The sequence below is a fragment of the Babylonia areolata genome, chromosome 24 (genome assembly GCF_041734735.1).
Source record: "Babylonia areolata isolate BAREFJ2019XMU chromosome 24, ASM4173473v1, whole genome shotgun sequence".
Classification (NCBI taxonomy): domain Eukaryota; kingdom Metazoa; phylum Mollusca; class Gastropoda; order Neogastropoda; family Buccinidae; genus Babylonia; species Babylonia areolata.
The window spans coordinates 49,236,767-49,258,959 of NC_134899.1; the positions used below are offsets into that span (position 1 = coordinate 49,236,767).

Below are 22,193 nucleotides of genomic sequence, written 5' to 3' on the forward strand. Positions count from 1 at the left end.
TGATGCGTCCTTTCTCATTTGCTGTCACTGATGAAGGTTAGGTTCCTTATCCAGTTGCCGTGGAGGATATTTAAATGTTGAGCACAAGCTTAACTATGTTGCTATTTGGCTTTGATACACTGGATTACTTGTGTAGGTTCATTCACCACTTAATGGTTAAACCATGACAGTTCTTCAAACCTTTGTGTGTTATGCACTAATTACTATCTGTTCTGTCAGCTTGCAAGTATAATCTCAAAGCCACTCATTCTATTATCTTGTTTACTATTCATGTATTATTTTACATGCTGATATCAGTTGCACTGCTACAGTGTGCTCAGTACTCATAATGTGTGTAGTATTCTGTTGTAGTGATTACAATATAGTGTTGGATTTATATAAGTTATTGGTTAAAACCACATGATATGTATCAGTCTGTTAATTGTAATTTAGTTATCATGCCCACTCCTATACGGCTTACTCCAGTATAGTGTGTGTCAGGACAGGGGCATATCCCTTGCTACTGGCATGTAACCCAGTACTACCTGTTGCATGTGAAGTCTCCCAACGACAGACCAGGCAGAGGAGGAAACCTTTCCCAACAGCTGTGAAGGCAGAAGAGGATGACCAAAGGGCAGGGGGAGCTCTTATCCTTGGCTGGAAGTCCTTCTAGGAGACGGAGCTCCGAAGAAAAAACCTGCATCTGCTGAAGCCATCCTACACGTGGCAGTATCTGCACCTGTGGGACTGTGAGCGTCGGTAGGCAAGAGAGTGGGGAAGGGACTGCACATCTCCTCCTCACTAAAAAAAAAAAAAAAAAGTCACCTGTGCTGGTCAGGCAACCAGGATAATGTCGGAACGACGAGCTAGCCCTTCAACACCCAGCTTTTCCAAGCCCTACAGCGATGGAGAAGTGGTAACGGGGACAGGCAGAGGATGCTGCTGGCAGTTCCTAGTCACGACTCTGCACGCAGGTGGCTGTGGGGTGATGGTCGTCCACCGTAAACTGGGGCAGATGCGGCGCCTGTATCCTCCCACAGTGTCAGAGCAGCCCTTTTTAGGGACAGCACTGCTCTCCCCACATGGGGAAGGGGCGATAAAAGGATCCCTAAACAAAAGCCTGCCTCTCCTTGTACCTATTAGGAAACCGCACCTGCTTGGACATCCAACACTAGCAGTCGAAAACAACAGAAGAAAAGAACCAGGAGTCATTCCCTGACTCTGGGTGCCTGGATTGTTCACACCCTTTTAGACAGAAACGACAGACCTGAAAGACGCACAGCGCTCATTGCTAGAATGCTTGATCGCTAACAGGTGGACATAGCAGCCCTGAGCGAAACCAGGTTTGCCGGTGAAACCCAGCTGGAGGAAGTTGGAGGGGGCTACACCTTCTACTGCACTGGGAAGCCAGATGGCACCCCAAGAACCTCAGGCATGGGCTTTGCCGTACGAACCAAACTTGCACGACAGCTTGACAGCCTTCCACGTGGGATAAACGATAGGCTGATGACCCTGTGTCTGAAGCTGTCCAAGGATTGCTTCTCCATAGTCATCAGCTGCTATGCCCCGATGATGACCAACCCTGATGACATCAAAGAAGCTTTCTACGAGGAGCTCAGCCACATGATTTCGGCCGTAGACAGAAAGGACAGGCAGATCATCTTTGGGGATTTCAATGCCCGCGTCAGCGTGGACTTCTCTTTAGGCCAAAAGGACAGCACGGCACTGGCAAGTGCATCTCCAACGGACTGCTTTTGCTCTCACTCTGTGCATAGCATAGACTGACCAACACCAACACCCTCTTCAAACAAGCGGACAAATACAATAACACATGGATGCACCCCTGCTCCGAGCAATGGCACATGCTTGACTATGTGATTGTCCAGCAGAGGGACAGAGGTGATGTTTCCATTACACGCTGCATGAGAGGAGCAGTCTGTTGGTCGGACCATCACCTGGTACGCAGCAAGATGAACATCAGACTTGCACGCAAGCTCCAGCCAGCCAGGCAGAAACCGCCTAGGAAGCTGAACATCCACTGCTTCCCTATCACCAAGGACGTGCTGCAGCAGCAAATCCAAGCAGCTCTCCAAGAAATTCCTGTATCGACTGATGTAGAAGAGGTATGGAGCACCTTTAGAGATGCTGTGTACACAGCAGCAGCTGACACACTCAGCTTTGTACAGAGGAGCCACAAAGACTGGTTTGACGAGAACGAATCTGGCATCTCCAAGCTCCTGAACACACTGCATATACGGCATCAGGATCACATTTCCGATAAAGACTGCCAGAGGAAGGAGAACCAGTTCTTGCAAACCAAGCAACTCATACAGAATAGGCTGCGTGAGATGAAGAACATCTGGTGGGAGAGAAAATCCAAAGAGCTTCAGTCTGCTGCTGATGCTCACGACATGAAGACCTTCCATGATGGTCTCCGAGCTGTATATGGGCCGAGAGTCACAGGATCAACCCCTGTCTGAGCCTTGGACCAGACCACCCTCCTGACAGACAAGAAAGACATCCTTTCCCACTGGGCAAAGCACTTCAACACCCTCCTCAACAGGGACTCGTCCGTATCTGACGAGGTAATAGCAGCCCTCCCACAGCTACCAGTCAATGATTTGCTAGCTGCCCCTCCCACCAATGCCGAGACCCAGAAGGCCCTGAAGCTGACAACGTCAGGAAAAGCACCAGGAGCAGATGGAATCCAGGCTGACATCTACAAGTATGGAGGCGAGCTGCTGACAGGCAAGCTGACCGCACTGTTCCAGTCTATCTGGGAGAGAGGGGAGGTCCCCCAGGATTTCAAGGATCTTTCAATTGTCGACATTTACAAACGGTAGACAAAACATATGCAATATCGTATTGTATCATATTGTATTATATCGTATCATAGAGTATCGTATTGTATCGTATCGTATCATATCATATCATATCGTATTATACCGTATCACATCATATGGTATCATATCGTATCATATGATATCATATCGTATCGTATCATATCGTATTGTATCGTTCATATCGCATTATATCGTATCGTATCATCGTATTGTATCATATCCTATCATATTGTATCGTATCGAATCGTATCGTATTGAATCATATCATATCGTATTGTAATCATATCATATCGTATTGTATCGTATCGTATCGTATCGTATCGTATCGTATCGTATCATATCATATCAGTCATATCGAATCACATCATATTGTATCATATCGTATCGTATCATATCATTTCGTATTATATCGTATCATATCATATCCTATCGTATCATATCATATCATATCGTATTGTGTCGTATCATATCACATCGTATCGTATTGAACCGTATCATATCGAATCACATCGTATCGTATTGTATCGTATCGTATCATATCGTATTGAATCGTATCATATGATATCATATCGTATCATATTGTATCATATCAAAAAGTATCGTAACGTATCGTATTGTATATATTGTATCGTATCATATCATATTGTATCGTATGATATCATATCGCATCATATCATATCGTATCGTATTGAATCATATCCTATCATATCATATATTGTGTGGTATCATATCGTATGGTATCATATTGGATCATATCATTTCATATATTATCGTATCGTATCATATCGTATCGTATTGAATCATATCATCTCGAATCATATCATATCGTATCATATCATATTGTACAGTATCATATCGTATCGTACTGTATCGTGTCATATCATTTCGTATCTTATCGTATCATATCGTATCGTATCATATCGTATTGTATGATATCGTATCGTATCATATCGTATCGTATCGTATCGTATCATATCGCATCATATCATATCGTATCGTATCATATCGTATCGTATCGTGTCGTGTCGTGTTCCATAACACAATTCACATTCTCCAAAAAAAAAACACCAGGCAGATCTGTTTGAGGAGACTGGGGTGTAAGGTGGAAATAACTCTGTTAATGCTTCATGATATAAGAAGTATTTATGTCCCTTGTCACTCACACACACACACACACACACACACACACACACACACACACACAGGGAGGGAGAGAGAGAGAGAGACAGACAGAGAGGAAGTAAGGGAAACAAATCGTTGTTGATGCTTCATGAAATAAGTATTTATGCCCCTTTTTGTATGTGTCCCCCCCCCTCTCTCTCTCTCTCTTCTCACACACACACACACACACACACACACACACACACACACACACACACACACAAAGAGAAGAAAGTAGAGGGAAACAGATCTTTAATGGTTTGTGAAATGAGAAAGCGCCCTCTCCTCCCTTCTCCCCCCCCCCCCCCCTCTCTCTCTCTGCTTTCAGTCCACCGGCAAAACATCATTAGACACGTCTGCCAACTTGTCTTTCCTTTCTCTGTCCTCAGTCAGAGGTGAACGGGTGGCGAAGTTTCTCTAACACTGGACATGGTTTTTCACGTCTATTGTAGCATTTATTTATTTATTTATTCACGTATGAATGTATGTACGTATGTATGTATATTAACTTTTCTATTTATTTATTTAGTCCTTTGTTTGTTTGTTTGTTTATTGTTTTGACAAGATAAAAGATTTCAATGATTTCATGCCGAATTAGTAGAAACATTCAAGCACACCTATTTGGGACTGCCATCGACTGAGTATCTTGTCTTTACCAATTTCACTATACTCTCCCCCCATCCACCCACCCAAACTCTCTCTCACTCTCTCTCTCCGTCATCATGTGGGAATGATTCAGAAAACGATATATATATATATATATATATATATATATATATATATATATATATATATATATATATATATACAAATACGTATGTATATGAAAATATAATTATATGTATATATACTCTCCCCCCAGAGACAAAACATCCTACGATAACCACCGCGAAGACAAGAAGAATAGTGATAAGTATGTCAATAAATAGAAATACAATGAAATAAATAGAATGATTAAAAAATGAAACATAATGATAATGATAATAATAATTTATTTTTATATAATTTCTACACATTCATGGAACAGAGATCGAGTCTGTCTCTCCCTTTGATGGTCATCGTCTTTTCATCGAGCTGGTTAGTTTTTGTTGTTCTCTTCCTTGTGGAATGATTTACATGGAGTGGCGCCAGCAAGTTCAGGTTTATCTTGTGTAATATGTATTTCAGAGAGAGAGAGAGAGAGAGAGAGTTCAGGTTTAGCTTGTGTAACATGTATTTCAGAGAGAGAGAGAAAGAGAGAGAGGGTTCAGGTATATCATGTATATATATATATATATAGAGAGAGAGAGAGAGAGAGAGAGAGAGAGAGAGATCATGTGTCTTTCAATCTAGCTGCATCGTGCCTATCAACGTGTTTCTTTGCGTGTCTGTGTTACTGATTTTCGTTTCGTTTATCAATTTATAGTCTGTTCATCTACGATGATGATATTAGACTGTGTGACAAAGAAGAAAGAGAAAGAGGAACAACACAGTCGTCCAGCAAGGTCTATATCCACTGACGTATAACTTGTGACCAGCGAACACCCATCCTTCGCTATCATACCCACAACCTCTGCACTCCTGCAGTGATATTGCCTTCACTTATCGCACTCGGCTTGATAACGCAAAACAACATCCGAAACCAGGTACGCAAAGGTACCCACAAACTGTCCGTCACAGGCCCTAGTGGACACAGGCCTCGCCTGTCCTCTCCATGTCCCGAAGATAAGTCATTGCAACGAACTAGATATGTGCCCGCGACAAAAAGTACCTAGGGCTTATTTCTTGTCCCACGAAATACCCATCACCCCCTGCTGAGCGCGACCAAAGGGAAATGTGTTGCACATGAGTGTCGACCGCTGTCATGTGGTAGGGGGAGGGGATTGAGGAAGGAAAAGAGAGAGAGAGAGTGAGAGAGAGAGAGAGAGAGAGAGAGAGAGAGAGAGAGAGAGAGAGAATGTGGAAAAGACAGAGTACAAAATGTAAAATGGAGAGGGTGAGTGTCAGTGATTGGGGAAAGAAAAACATAATATTGGAAGAGTGTGTGTGTGTGAGAGAGAGGATGTGGGAAGCGGGATTAGGACAGATAATTAATCAATAATCACCCAACCCTTTCAAAATTGCATCCCTCGCCAGAGCCCAAACGTGTTGAAAACTGTTTTTCTTCCGATGAAAAATTAACCCTATCAAGGCGAGATTGCTTCACGTGAAATAGCCCTTACTTGAAGATTGCCCGTTGCATTTTTTTTTCCGAATCGAATGCTAAGCCGTTCTCTCTCTCGTTGTGTGTGTGTGTGTGTGTGTGTGTGTGTGTGTGTGTGTGTGTGTGTGTGTGTGTGTGTGTGTGTGTGTGTGTGTGTGTGTGTGTGTGTGTGTGTGTGTGTGTGTGTGTGTGTCGCGTTTTGTATGCAACTCCTGTTGTTTTTATCGATCGTTACAGTGATGTTTCAGATCTTTTCAGTTTCAAGTCGTATTACACGGGGTGTACATTTTTTTTATATTTCATTAACATCTGGCAAGAGGAATCAGTCGCTTCCTACTCTCACTCTCTCTCTGTCTTCTTTTCTCTTTCTCTCTTTCTTTCTTTCTCTCTCTGTCTCTGTCTCTCCCCCCTCTCTCTGTCTCTCTCTCCCCTCTCTTTCTGTCTCTGTTTCACACAAAATGTCTATTTTTCAACAAACGACAGCGCTCTATGGACAAACAATTTTCGTGTCGCAGCCCCAGTTGTATTTGAGGACTGTATCAACGACAGACAAAAAACGCCCGGCAGCTAACTTGCGTCGGTGACGTTTTAGCGTGTCACCACCGGTCATCCTAATTATCAAACACGGCGCTCTGTACAGTTCTAACACGTTTACATACACAATTCACTGCTCGTTTAGTCTGTAATTATCAAAACTGACCTTTCGCAATAGTGTAGTTTCTTCTTCTTGATTAAGGCTGTAGAGGAAGTTGCTTTCTTCTATTTGCTTACCAGTTTATAGGGACTTTTTTTTAAAAATTGGAATTGGAAGAAATGTCATTGTAAATGGTGAATCAAGGACTTTATTTCCAATTGGAACTGGAAGATACACCACTGTTAATTGTGAAACGACTGGTGGCAGATTCGTGTGTTAGTGGGAGTTAAAATGAATATGTCAGGCAAACTGAAGGACGTAGCGAGCACGGAGAAACAGTGAAGATCAAAGGGACTTATACACTGAAAGAATCATCTCTGCGGGTGTCAGTTTGTCTCTTTCCAACCCGTCCATCAGAATGGCTGCTGTTTGGAAAGGAGTGTCTGTTGCCATGCTCATGGTTCTACTGGCGAGAGGTCAGTGATCAGTGTTGATTTGATTTGTACTGTCAATTATTTCATGTGATTTGGTTTGCTCTGATCTGATTTTTTTTTATTTGATTTGATATTTCATTAGTGTGTTGTCGTTGTTGTTGTTGTTGTTGTTGTTGCTGCTGCTGCTGCTGCTGCTATTCTTTCCAGAATTTGCCGCGGTTAAGCCGACACTATTATCTAGATTTCTCTTTTATGCTTAGCGCTTTATATAACTGAAACACAGAGAGAGAGATAAAGAGAGAGAGAGACAGACCAGAAAGACAGAGACAGAGAAGGGGAGAGAAAGGGCGATCCCTGTCTGTCTGTCTGTCTGTCTCTCTCTCTGTCTGTCTCTGTCTGTCTGTCTGTCTCTGTTTCTGTCTCTGTCTGTCTGTCTTTCTATCTCTGTTTTTGTCTGTCTCTGTCTGTCTCTCTGTCTCTGTCTGTCTGTCTGTCTCTCTGTCTTTGTTTCTGTCTCTGTTTCTGTCTCTGTTTCTGTCTCTCTCTATCACTCTGTGTGTGTGTGTGTGTGTGTGTGTGTGTGTGTGTGTGTGTGTGTGTTAGCACATTTACTCACGAATCATTTCACGAACCACGTTATGCCGTTTCTTCGCCAATCAACGACTCTTCAGCTTGAATCAGTCACTGAGGAGGGACAGAGAGGTACGGGTGAGGGGGGTTGGGGGGAGGGGGGCTAAGCACTATCCCATCTCCACCCCCCACCCTCCGCACACCACCATCTTCCCCCCCCCCCCACCCTCCACCCCCACTCTGCGTTGTATATCACAGCGAGATATGTCACGTGATGCATATTTGTATTTGTATTTCTTTTTATCACAACAGATTTCTCTATGTGAAATTCAGGCTGCTCTCCCCAGGGAGAGCGCGTCGCTATACTACAGCGCCACCCATTTTTTTGTACTTCTTCCTGCGTGCAGTTTTATTTGTTTTTCCTATCGAAGTGGATTATTCTTCATAATTTTGCCAGGAACAACCCTTTTGTTGCCGTGGGTTCTTTTACGTGCGCTAAGTGCATGCTGCACACATGACCTCGGTTTATCGTCTCATCCGAATGACTAGCGCCCAGACTACCACTCAAAGTCTAGTGGAGGGGAAGAAAATATCGGCGGCTGAACCGTGATTCTAACTAGCGCGCTCAGATTCTCTCGCTTCCTGCGCGGACGCGTTACCTCTGGGCCATCATTCCACTTATTGTTGGTGTTCAGATTTCTCGCTCATGGCGGAGCGAAGGGTGGAATCACATTGGATTCTTTTTTGCCAGTGATGAGAAGAGAAAGCGGGTTACGGCACATGGGAAAGATGGATCAAATGCCAAGTATGCCCGCAAACACGTAAATGCGCGCACGTGCTTATGCATGCGTATACTCTCTCTCTCTCTCTCTCTCTCTCTCTCTCTCTCTCTCTCTCTCTCTCTGACATATTGCAAATGATAATAATGATAATAACTATAATAAAATAGTAAAGTACTTATATAGAAAATTAGGCGAGACTTCAGCATAAAACTTAATTTGATTCTTGTAAAATAAAGATTGGTTCTTGTTCTCTCTCCCTCTCTGTCTCTGTCTGTCTGTCTGTCTGTCTGTCTGTCTGTCTGTCTCTCTCTCTCTCTCTCTCTCTCTCTCTCTCTCTCTCTCTCTCTCTCTCCAGTCAGTGTCTGTGTGAAGTCGATATAAAGTGTTACCTGCACTAAGTACGCCAACACGAACATGATCAATCCAGCCATGTTATCGCAATCTCTTCTCTTCCCAGTGACTGTTTATCAGTTGTGTTGGAACTGGACCTCGCTGAGCAATGTCAGTGCACGACACATCACACGCGAAGAAAGCCACAATTCTCATTTGTCGTTTCTTTCTTTTTCTGTCTTCACTTTCTTTTCTTATTTAGCATGCTGAGACCTGCTCAAATTCTTCTTTCTTTTTTTTTTCTTTTTTATGGTATTAAATCAAGTTGAATGAACAGACAGTCAACAATTTACTCAATCAGTCTTTCTGTTTCTACCTAGTTTTTTTCTCTCTCTCTCTCTGCCTTTCTTTTTATCTGTCTTTGTCTTGTTTATGTCGTCATGTTTCTTTCCAAACAGTTCTCATCTCTTTCCTTCATTCCTCTGATTCATTCATTCATTTGTTTATCCATTCAATGATCATTTTTCTTCCTTTTTCTTAATCATTTCTTGAAGTACCCCCGAAAACGGAGTATGGCTGCCTACATGTAAAAACCCACTCGTGTACATACGACTGAACGTGGAGCTGCAGCCCACGAACGAAGAAAGAATTTCTTGAAGTGACGAACAAAGACCAGTCAGGATATGTTTGAATAATTTCAAAACAACTGTAGCGTAAGACGTGCCCGCATACAATGTTGATGATTGTTCCAGTTTACATAGCGCGCGCACACACACACACACACACACACACACACACACACACACACACACACACACACACACACACACACACACACACACACACACACACACGGGACATTTTTTACATGAAGCATCGCGCTGTAGGTACATGATGCTCCCCTAAAGTCCAGCTGATGTGTAATCATGGTCCAGGCCATGTGGAATATTTGCAAGGAATGTTTCAAGTAATGCTGTTTTGACAGTTTCACTTCTTTTATTGCGTGTGCATGTGCGGTCTGCATGTAGAGTAAGGTGAATAGCAGTTATCATCATCATATTCATATTAACAATGCTCGTTATGATGATAACATGTGCAAAGACTAATCCTTATAGTAGATGTATCCTTTCGGTTACTGTCAACATTTTGAGTTGACCATTGTAAAAAAAAAAAAAAACCCACGCTGAAAAAAGAACCCTTTCCTCATGACCAAACCACTCCTAGTTTAACTGTTACCTGTCCCCTGACCAAGAAGGGACCTACCTTGATGTACCTGTACAGTTCGTCCTTGTTCCCACATTCTACGTTACATTAAATGCACAGTGTGTTTTCCCCATGTGAGGGAGTTGATTAACTTACTGACGATTATAAAATATAAAAAAAAGAGACAAAGATGAAAAAAATAATAACCCTTGTACAAAAGCACTGACACGTTTGCTGCAATGATTTTGGGGAAAAAAAGTTCCCTTCCTATCGGACACGTAAGAACATGTTTGTTTCGTTTCTTTGAACTCACTTTTTAAAAATAGATTTAGAAGAACGTTTTTACTGGATGAAGAGTGTATTACATGTGAGTCTTGAACGCCTTGCTTCTCTTGTAGTCAGTTTGTTTGATATATCGGTTTTCCCCCAAACGCATAATGCACTTAGCAGTTTTGAACAAGTGGTGATTTTTATTTATTTTTATATTGAAATTGTTTAATTATTTATTGAATTGTTTTGTCGTTGATAGTGTACACGTTTGGCTTTTTTCCGCTTACTAACTTAGTCATTTGTATGATATGACTAAAAATGCACACACACACACGTGCGCGCGCGCGCACACACACACACACACACACACACACACACACACACACACACACACACACACACACACACAGACATACACTCTGCACACAACTGGGGTTCTCGGAAAACAAGTTTACCATGGATCAGACCCCAAAGACTCCCCTGGTGATGTAACGGATGAAAACGTCCATGGCGGTGAAGTCTCATCTGTGCATGTCAGGTGGGCAGGTGGGCAGGGGGTGGGGGAGGCGTAGTTGGGGGCCTGGAGGGGTGTGGGGGGGGGGGGGGGCTTCTTTACCCATGCACCGCGCTGTGTTACAGGCTGTCTCTCTGTGAGATGCTGGTGATGCTGATGCCATTACATCCCTCTCACCACCCCCACTCCCCCACCCAGTCCTCCACACCTCACTACCCATCCACCTACCTGTCTCTCTGTGAGATGCTGGTGATGCTGATGCCATTACATCCCTCTCACCACCCCCACTCCCCTCCCAGTCCTCCACACCCCACTACCCATCCACCTACCTGTCTCTTTGTGAGATGCTGGTGATGCTGATGCCATTACATCCCTCTCACCACCCCCACTCCCCCACCCAGTCCTCCACACCTCACTACCCATCCACCTACCTGTCTCTCTATGAGATGCTGGTGATGCTGATGCCATTACATCCCTCTCACCACCCCCACTCCCCTCCCAGTCCTCCACACCCCACTACCCATCCACCTACCTGTCTCTTTGTGAGATGCTGGTGATGCTGATGCCATTACATCCCTCTCACCACCCCCACTCCCCTCCCAGTCCTCCACACCTCACTAAACATCCACCTACCTGTCTCTCTGTGAGATGCTGGTGATGCTGATGCCATTACATCCCTCTCACCACCCCCACTCCCCCACCCAGTCCTCCACACCTCACTACCCATCCACCTACCTGTCTCTCTGTGAGATGCTGGTGATGCTGATGCCATTACATCCCTCTCACCACCCCCACTCCCCCACCCAGTCCTCCACACCTCACTACCCATCCACCTACCTGTCTCTCTGTGAGATGCTGGTGATGCTGATGCCATTACATCCCTCTCACCACCCCCACTCCCCTCCCAGTCCTCCACACCTCACTACCCATCCACCTACCTGTCTCTCTGTGAGATGCTGGTGATGCTGATGCCATTACATCCCTCTCACCACCCCCACTCCCCCACCCAGTCCTCCACACCTCACTACCCATCCACCTACCTGTCTCTCTGTGAGATGCTGGTGATGCTGATGCCATTACATCCCTCTCACCACCCCCACTCCCCCACCCAGTCCTCCACACCTCACTACCCATCCACCTACCTGACTCTGGCACCTGTCTGCCTGCCAGCAGGTGTACAAGGTGACTGTCCCAGCGGATGGCAGTCATGGGGGGAGAACTGTTACCTGCTGCAGAGGACGGCAGTGGAGCAGGCGGCTGCGGTGGCCTTCTGTGGGCTGTACAACGCCTCCCTGGTCTCCGTCATGTCCACCCTGGAATACGTGAGAACACTTCTGTTCTTTTTGTCAACGGTAGTTATGTGTAAGAACGATAATTTATGTTGAAAATAATACTATTATTCTCCCTTGTTGCTGTACATGAAAGAACAGTTTGCTCAGAATAATACTACCCCTTTTCCAGTGGTGTTATATATGTTTGAAAACACAACAATAAAAATAAAAATTAAAAAAAAAAACAAAACCAGCCACAATAATTATCAAAATTTTCGGTTGTTTTGTCAAGGATGAATGACGTAATGATGTAAAATGTGTCGGCCCACATTGGTTGTTCCTTCTGTTGTAAAATCTGTAAGAACGAAAATTATGTGTCGAAACAAAATACTCTTCTTGTGAAACTCAATCAGCAGTCTGTAAATGAGAATTATGTTATGTTTCGCTTGCATTGGAATGTTTGTTCTGTACAGTTCAATAAGCGATTGTCTTTGTTGCCTATAACTCAACCGATTACAAAGGACCACATTGTTTGTTTCCACGAATGTCATCTGTGTAAGAACTGTACTCACAATAACACAATCCTTCGTTGTAATATATGCAAGAACAATGTGCTTTGAATAACACTACCCTCAGCTGTTATGTGCGTGAGAACAATGTGCTAAGAATGACACTACTTTTCGTTGTTATATGAGTAAGAACATTGTGCTCAGAATAACACTATCCTTCACTGGTGTGTAAGAACAGTATGCCGACAGTAACGCTATCCGTTGTTGTTAAAAGTGTAAGAAGATATACCAAGTTTGTGACAATGGAAATTATCAGCTGTTCCAAGTTCCCAGAGAAACACATACGTTTGTTTAAACTCCTTATGATCTTCTATGCTATCGTTGACATTTTCATTTTCGCCGAAACATTTCCCTTCAATTAGATGAACTATATAGAATAGTATAGAATAGAATATGTCTTTATTACCAAGTGTACCGGGGTCACATATCAAGTTTGTCGCAATGAAATCATCACATATGCAAAATCTCAAGAGAAAAATATTTGTTCATTTGAATTCCATGTGATCTTTTGACTTGTTGACATTTTCATTTTTGGTAAAGTTTTGGTGTGTGTCTGTCTGTCTGTCTGCCTGCGTATAGTAGTAGTAGTAGCAGCAGCAGCAGCAGCAGTGGTGGTGGTGGTGGTGGTGGCAGTAGGAAAATTATAGCCAGTCGAGATATAGTTGTTCTGTCTATTTACTATCAGTGATCATTGTAAAGAGATGGGGTGGTAGCATGAAGAGACTGTCCACGGGTTAGATTCCTGAACCCCACCCACACCCCCAGCCATACCATCCGAGATTTGTTATCCCCCCTCCCCTCCCACTACATGTTGGTTGGTGGTCTGGGTGCTTGCCTTCCGGACGAGAGAAACCGAAGTTCCATGGTCTGCATGCAAAGAAAATAACAACTGAAAATTTTGTTGTGGCAAAAAGTAATATAATGCAATACAATATAAGGATTGTCATTCGGATGAGACGATAAACCGAGGTCCCGTGTGCAGCATGCACTTAGCGCACGTAATAGAACCCACGGCAACAAAAGAAAAGGGCTGTTCCTGGCAAAATTCCGAAGATAATTCCACTTTCATAGGAAAAACAAATAAAACTCTACGCAGGAAAAAAAAAGAAAAAAAGGGTGGCGCTGTAGTGTAGCGACGCGCTCTCCCTAGGGAGACCAGCCGAACTTCACACAGGAAAATCTGTTGTGATAAAAAGAAATACAAATACAAATAATGTAAAAAAAATATTTAAAAAATCTACAATCCTCCCCCCCTTACACCCCCCCCCCCCCCCCCCCTCCCCCCCGCACCCACCACAAACCATCCTCACGACCCCTTTATAACTTTGTCACCAAATCAGTCAAATCAGGGTACTATACTTTACACTTAATTATAGCAATATCAGAACACTCATTTTGTCGAACATTTCTGTTTTGTTCCAGAAAGGTGACGTCATTTTCTGTTAGTTTCTTGGTGCTTTGTCATGAAGATGGTTCTAAGCTACCTTTAATTTATCATTATAACACCCAAATATTCCAAGCCAGACAGTGTCAACTTATCTTCCGCTGCAGAAAAATTGGGGGGTACCCGGGCATTTCGTATTTTAAAAGAAAAAAAACCACTTTCGTTTAGATACGTCAATTTTGCTAATCCCAGTTTTCACAAAAGTAAGACTTCGCATCTTAAGCAGTCTGTAGTTGCTTTGTTGCTTCTGCAGAGACCGTTGTGTCATCAACGTAAAACAAGAAAAGCTTCTTTTTTTTTCTTTTCTTTTTTTTTTTTTTTTTTTTAAGCGTAATGCCTTGTTCGTTTCCATCCTAGCCAAGCTTTCGAACGTCAAGAAATCAGGCCTGTTAGCAGCCAATCGTAGAGTTTGTATTAAAAAAAAAAGAGAAAACAAAACACACACACACACACACACACACACACACACACACACCAAAAAGCCACACTCTGTCATTGCAGCGTGCTGTGGGATCACTGTTGAGAGCGGCCAGCCAGTCCAGCTATGGTCAGTCTGCCAAGTACTGGACTGGTCTGCACCGGGTGGGTCAGACGTACCGCTGGTCAGACGGCACTCTGTTCTCCCTCTGGACCTCTGTGTATGTACTCCCTGCTGCTGTCTGGTCAGATAACATGTGCTCCTCTTTGAATGGAATGTAATGGAGAGAAGGATCGAGTTGTGGCTGCGAGTTGAAGTATGCGTGAAAGAACGCGCGCTTTGTGCGCTCTGTGTGTGCGCGTGTGTTCTTGCTTTTGTCATATTCATGAAACCTGTATACATGCCAACATTTCTATGTTATTCCTCACATTGTAACTGTCATTTCTTTCACCCATTCTCCATTCTTTTCATTTCCTAAATACTCTTCTTTCTATCCGTTTATCACGATATCAGATGAAATCACGTTTGTAAATAAAAGGATTATATTGATGACTTTAGCGCGAGTATAAGGCATTGAACTGGCTAGCTGATTGGTTGGATGGTTGAGTTTGAGGTTGTTTCATCTTGTTTCGTTTGAAAGTTTATATTTTCAGTGCTTTCATGTGTAGGTTTGATCAATTTTTTCTCACTTGTCTGCAAGTTTGCATATATTATGTGTGTATGTAAGGAGACGTTAGCGTGCACCATGTCTATTCTGTCTGTCTGTTCGCCTTGATTTATTTGATCTTTTCACAGGCACATCATTCGAGGCCAGAGTGGTCAGCAATGCTCGTCATGGAGCCCCGACACGGGGAGCATAGAGTTCGAATCCTGCGATCAGCTGAACAGACCCCTCTGCAAGCGTCCAGCTTCCCTTTGTAAGTGTGAGGGGAAGACACTATCTTCCACGCCTGAGGCAGTGGGTCTTTTGCACGGTGTCTGAATTAGTGAGCGTTTGAGTTGTCTTGTAAATGAAAACTACATGCTTCTGACCACGTGCACGCCTGCCTGTCAGCGTGTGAGCGAGTGGAGAGAGGGCGGGATTCATGTTTATATATTAACACGAAGACATGAGAATGGGATCCATTCACCATCATCAGTGTGCCAGTGTGAATCTGAAACAGCAGACCTGGACTTCAAGCATGTTGTGTTTTTGTGTTTATTACTTCAGAACTGTTTTTTGAGAAAAACACAAAGAAAGAATATATATCTATATATGTGAAATTAAAAAGTTCTGTTCCTGGTGTGAGAAAAACTATCTGGATCTCAACGTATTGAAAACAAAAGAAATGTTAATAGATTTTCGGAAAGACCCCTTGCCTGCAGCTGACCTTGTTATTGATGGTCAAACAGTGGAGAGGGTCAATGAATATAGATATTTAGGGACCATCTTAGACAATAAGCTAACTTTTGACAGAAATGTTGATTCCATTCATAAGAAATGTCAATCTAGAATTTTTTGTTTACAGAAGCTTAGAAATGTTGGTATAAATTCAAATATTCTTCAAAGTTATTATCGATGTTGTATCGAGTCTGTGCTTACAGTTTCATTTATGTGCTGGTATGGAAGTTTGGGAGTGAGGAGTAAGCGTGTTTTGAACGATGTCATGAGTGTATGCAGTAAAATTGTGGGAGTGAAACAAGCTAGTATGCAAGAGCTGTATGAAAGTCGAGTGGTTAAAAAAAGCAGGCAGATAGCAACTGACGACACCCATATTTTAGCAAAGTATTATGAGCTATTGCCATCAGGACGACGCTACAGAACTTTTAAGTTGAAATCCAGAGCTCTGAAGACTTTTATTCCACGTTCAATCCACCTTTTAAATTCTTGAGAACTGTGTGTGTGTGTGTGCGCGCGCGCACTCTCATGTGAGACGTGTGAAAGTCCGTGCATGATAGGCTGTACCTTGTTCTAGTTGTGTGTGTGTGTGTGTGTGTGTGTGTGTGTGTGTGTGTGTGTGTGTTTACTGAGCTTAAAACGTGACAATTGGTTATAATGAATGTGCAATATGTAGGAAGAATAATGTGCAATATGCAGGATGAATGTACAATGAATATGTCTGATGCTAACGTCCATATTCTAAATATATTTCTGTTTAATAATTACGATGTAATAATTAATTGCAACGTTTTTAAAAGCGAATATGTGAAATGCTTTTATTTGAGAACATATGTTTATTACTCTTGTTTGATCAAGTTATCCGCGCGTGTGTGTGGGGGGGGGGGGGGGGAGGGGGGGGGGTGCGGTGCGGGTGTGTGCTGATTATCTGGTTGTGGTTTTCCGCAATTCATCTTTATTCTTATCTTATCTGTCTATTATAATCAATGTGCAGTATAGTAGGCTATGTTTATAATTATATTCAAATAATGTTTCTTAATTCTTTCTGTTTTTACATTAAGAATACTAGTTATTACCTGCAGTGTGTGGATGTATGTATGAAACGATGTACGTGATATTTTTTACATTTGTATCTTCGTAATATTTGTTGGGGCTGTTGTTGGCTTTTACAGTTATGGTCCCCATGTTGTTTACTTGTCTATGTTGTGATAATGCACCTGACCAAATTTCTCCAGTTGGAGATAATAAAGTTATTCTTATCTTATGTTAACAAACAATTCTTTCTATCTTTGCTGCTGTGTGCACATGTCAGATGATCGGGGAAGTGTCTGGGTACCTTGTATTTACCTGTGTGCTAGCTGAATCGGTAGCGTAAGCAGCACTGACTTGAAGTTGTGTACCTTGTGAACGGAGAGAGTTACCACTCATTACTATTTGTTAATAATATATGTATGTGTTGAGGAAAGAGTGGCAATGGGTTACTAGATTCAGTCTCTTTGCACAGGCTGCAGTCTGTTGTTTTGTTGAAAACTATTGTTACCATCACTATCATCATCATCATCATTTTTTTCTACATTATTATCATCATAATCATCATCATCAATTTTATGCATCATCATCATATCATTATCAATTTTTATGCATCATCATCATCATCATGAACATCATGACCATCATCATCACCACCATCACCATCACCATCATCACCATCATCACCACCATCACCATCATCATCATGAACATCATGACCATCATCATCACCACCATCATCATCACCATCATCACCATCACCATTCACCACACACCGTGGTGTGCAGCCTACATCGACAGGTGTGACGAGGCCGACGGGTGGCAGGACATCAACGGGGCCTGCTTCAAGCTGTTCAACGTCACCAGCAGCTGGAGTGACGCACACCTGCAGTGTCGACGTCACAGCGGGGACCTGTACGTCCCCGGCACGTCTTCCTTCGTCATCAACCGCCTGCTGTCCTGTCGGATCAGCGTCACTCATGTCTGGCTCGGGGTGTCGGACACTGTGAGTGCGTGTGGGGCGTGACAGGGTCTGCAGGAAGATGTTCACACAGTTACAACAGATTTCTAGCTGGGCAGAGTTTCGAGATACGTTAGAAGGGGGAGAGGGAGGTTGGTGAGGAGGGAGTTGGGGGGGGCGGAGGGAGGGTGTGTGTGTGTGTGTGTTGGGTGGGGGGGGGGGTGATTACTAAAGTGAACTGTGAAGGCCATGCGTAAGGCAGTCAACGGTTCTGAAGTGATTTATTGAGCGTAAGAAGGAATGGGTGTGAACACTTTGCTACTTCTAAACATAGAACTGCTTTTGTCTCAAAGTTTCAAATGTACAAAATACTTATAGAAGACTTTGTTTATAAATATTAATCAGGATGCTAGAGGACTTGTGTGAATGACAGAGAAAATGAAAGCTTAAAGAAAAACAATACGGGCATTGCTTGGAAATGAAACTTGTCTCAGTCTGTAAGATTATTGAATGCATCGTTAAAAAATCGGATATTTTGATTGACTGTTAATTATACCACTGCTTATTTCCCCTGATCTGTCAAGATGTCCGTTGTAGGCTGTTTGTTCACAGTTCCTAAGATGTTCTTGTAAAAGGCTGGACTTTTTTCTTTTCTGGAATGTAACAGGTGAGTGTTAAAGATGTGATTAATCTCTGAACACCGAATTCTACTGCGCGAAATAAACCATTCTTTAATATAAAAAAAAAATCGTTCAAATTGTCGTCAATATCTACCGTGTAATAACAAACGATAGACATAGTAAATGAGCAAATGAGGACAAAAAAGAATTGGAGGACTATGTGGTATTGACTGTGTTAAACACGATACTTTGAGAAATGTTTACACTTTTTTTTCTTTCTTTTTTCTTTGGGGATGTAGGGGGGTACAAGTGGGTGTTGTTTCAAATTGAAGCAGTACAATTCATCACCAATCACTTCTATCGAAAACGGAAGAAAATGAACACACTTTACTTGAAGTCCAGGTCTGCTGTTTCAGACTCACCCCGGCACACTGATGATGGTGAATGGATCCCAGTCTCACGTTCAACTGGACATGGGAGATAAGTCAATCATGTGAGTGTTTCTGTGGACATGGGAGATAAGTCAATCATGTGAGTGTTTCTTGGGACATGGGAGATAAGTCAATCATGTGAGTGTTTCTTGGGACATGGGAGATAAGTCAATCATGTGAGTGTTTCTTGGGACGGTCATATTGGTGTTTCTATAAATATGGGACATAAGTCAGTCATGTGAGTGTTTCTGTGGGCAAGGGAGATAAGTCAGTCATGTTGGTATTTCTGGTGACATGGGAGATAAGCCATGTGAATGAATTTGTGGAGATATTAGATAAACCAGTCGTGCAAGTGTTTCTGTGGAGATTCCAAACTGTAAAAATAATAATAAAAATAAACGAGAGCGAAACATGAAGTAGAATGAGAACTAATCCTTCTATCAGGGTGGATTACCAACATGGCTGTTACGATCCGTAGAAATGTACACATGAATCTGTTCTTGCAAACAACAGTTCTCCTCCCTCCCCTCCCTTCCCCCCACCCCCCTATCCTCCTCCCCAATGCCCCCCTTAGCCCCCCCTCGCCCCCCCCCCTCCCCACACACACACACAAACGAAAACAATACACACATGAATGACATAGATTATGATGAAGACAAATACAAATCGTTGAACTATACAGTGCAAAATTGTAATATGTTTTTCTTTGGTGTGGTGATGTTTTATGCTCGAGTTAGATTTGCTTTCCTATAATTGTTCCTAATTTTTCATGCAGTCATCAGCCTCTGTAAATGTTTAACATATCTAAATAATTGAAACATAAATACTTTTTTTTTTTATCATATGTCCATTTCGTGGTTGGGTAAACACACACACACACACACACACACACACACGCGCGCGCGCGCACACACACACACACACACACACACACACACACACACACACACACACCAAAAACACAACAGTCAATGTATAGACATTTCGCTGTGAATAATAAATGCATAACGTAAAAAATATAAGAAGCGTGAAAGCAATTATCAATCGACAAATTCTGTAGAATTAGGAAAAAAATGATAAACATTCAAGTTATGTACAAAACTGCAAATAGTGTTGCTTTTTGTGAAGATGGGTCTATAACCGTGTGAGGTGAAAATATAGTGAAGCAAAGAAACCGAGAAAGAAACGCACATAGATTTCCCTTTGACCTGTTGCACGTGCACACAGCGAGCCAGGCAACACGTGCGTGGAAGTGGTGACCACCATCACTGATGCCCTCCGCTACCAGACCGACGTCTGTCACCATGAGAAACAGTTCATCTGTCAGAAACCTTACGGTCAGTGTCTGTGTCTGTGTGTCTGTGTGAATGAGTGTGTATGTGTGTCTGTGTGAATGAGTGTGTCTGTGTGTTGGAACTAAACTTTTGGTGCTTGTGCACACAAAAAGTACAAACTGTGTATGATTTTTCTTTGAAAAGAGAGAGAGAATTGTTGTGTGTAGTCACGAATTTAGAAAGTGAAAAAGCACCTGATTTAACAGTACTCGTGGTCACGTTTTTTGCTGTTTTTCATGGATAAATACAGGTTTGTATTTGTATTTCTTTTTTTTCACAACAAATTTCTCTGTGTGAAATTCGGGCTGCCCTCCCCAGAGAGAGCGCGTCGCTACACAACAGCGCCACCCATTTTTTTCGTATTTTTTCCTGCGTGCAGTTTTATTTTGTTTTCCCTATCGAAGTGGATTTTCTACAGAAATTTGCCAGGAACAACCCTTTTGTTGCCGTGGGTTCTTTTATGTGCGCTAAGTGCACACGGAACCTCGGTTTATCGTCTCATCCGAATGACTAGCGTCCAGACCACCACTAAAAGTCTAGTGGAGGGGGAGAAAATATCGGCGGCTACGCCGTGATTCGAACCAGCGCGCTCAGATTCTCTCGCTTCCTAGGCGGACGGGTTACCTCCAGGCCATCACTCCACTTTCCATTGTTCCTTCCGCTCATACTTCCTGCGCCCAAGTTCAAGATACACATAAAAGTTAGATGTTAAGTTCTCTACTCGATGTTAGATTTGTTTTTAAAAAAAGAAATCGAGATACGCTGGTTCCCATAAATTATCTATATTCTTAAGGTGAAACTGACTTACAGATCTTCGTATTTCACGACAATAAGGCAGTGTATTCTGTTTCGTGGGTTCTGTTCTGTCTTATGGTCTGTTCGGTTCGGCTCTATTCTGTTGTGTGAACACGCTGCAGGCACGTGCCCTGGGGGGTGGGAGGAGCACAGCGGGCGGTGCTATCAGGTGCTGACCTCCTCACTGGGGGGCACCACCTGGTTCCTGGCCAAACGCCACTGTGACAACCAGGGGTCCGAAATGCTTATCGTCAACAGGTGACGTCCCCTGCAGTGGGTGTGGGGAGGGCGGGGGGGGAAGTGGGATGGTTGTTGTGTGTGTGCGTGAGCGTTTGTGTGTGTGTGTGTGTGTATGTCTGTGTGCGTGTGTGCTTGTGTGTGTGTGTGTGTCTGTCTGTCTCTGTCTCTGTCTGTGTGTGTGTGTGTGCTTGTGTGTGTGTGTCTGTCTGTCTGTGTGTTTGTGTGTGTGTGCTTGTGTGTGTGTGCTTGTGTGTGTGTGTGTGTGTGTGCTTGTGTGTGTGTGTGTGTGTGTGTGTGTGTGTGTGTGTGTGTGTGTGTGTGTGTAGAAACGTGAGTGTGAGCTGTGATTTCTTCAGTGACTGTAGAAGGGACACATGTAAGGCTCTCGGGTCGTCAAAAAAGTTGGGGGGGGGGTTGTTTTGTTTTGTTTTTGTGTTGTTGTTGTTTTTGCCACAGCTTTTTTAATTCAATGATTTCTGTTACAGTATGGACGAGCACATGTTTATTGCCCAGAGGCTCATTTATTACAAACTTCCATCTGTCTGGCTGGGATTTTCAGGTCAGTGTCCATGATAAAACATTCCGTCATCTGCTAGTGAATTCCACATGTTGGCGTGTGCAGTCATACTCACCCCACAGAAGGATATGCGATTGCACCTATACTCGAGAACACGCGCGTGCGCCTACACACACACACACACACACACACACACACAGGGAAAGAATTTCACGAAATACATTTTTTTCCTTCAAGGTTAAAATGGTAAAAAATGGTTTAAAATCAAAGGTACCTTAAGATGA

The 22,193-nt window shown here is 43.0% G+C and overlaps 1 protein-coding gene across 1 annotated transcript in view; it reads left to right on the forward strand.

Annotated features, from left to right (window-relative positions):
• LOC143298664 (uncharacterized) overlaps positions 1–22,193 on the forward strand; it is a 103,458-nt gene that overhangs the window by 10,364 nt on the left and 70,901 nt on the right. Inside the window, exons 3-10 of the mRNA XM_076611547.1 lie at positions 11,811–12,264; positions 14,713–14,824; positions 15,400–15,521; positions 17,800–18,017; positions 19,009–19,085; positions 20,251–20,360; positions 21,275–21,410; positions 21,878–21,951. Of these exons, the coding sequence (XP_076467662.1) occupies positions 11,811–12,264; positions 14,713–14,824; positions 15,400–15,521; positions 17,800–18,017; positions 19,009–19,085; positions 20,251–20,360; positions 21,275–21,410; positions 21,878–21,951 (1,303 nt within the window). The remainder of the gene's footprint in view (positions 1–11,810; positions 12,265–14,712; positions 14,825–15,399; positions 15,522–17,799; positions 18,018–19,008; positions 19,086–20,250; positions 20,361–21,274; positions 21,411–21,877; positions 21,952–22,193) is intronic.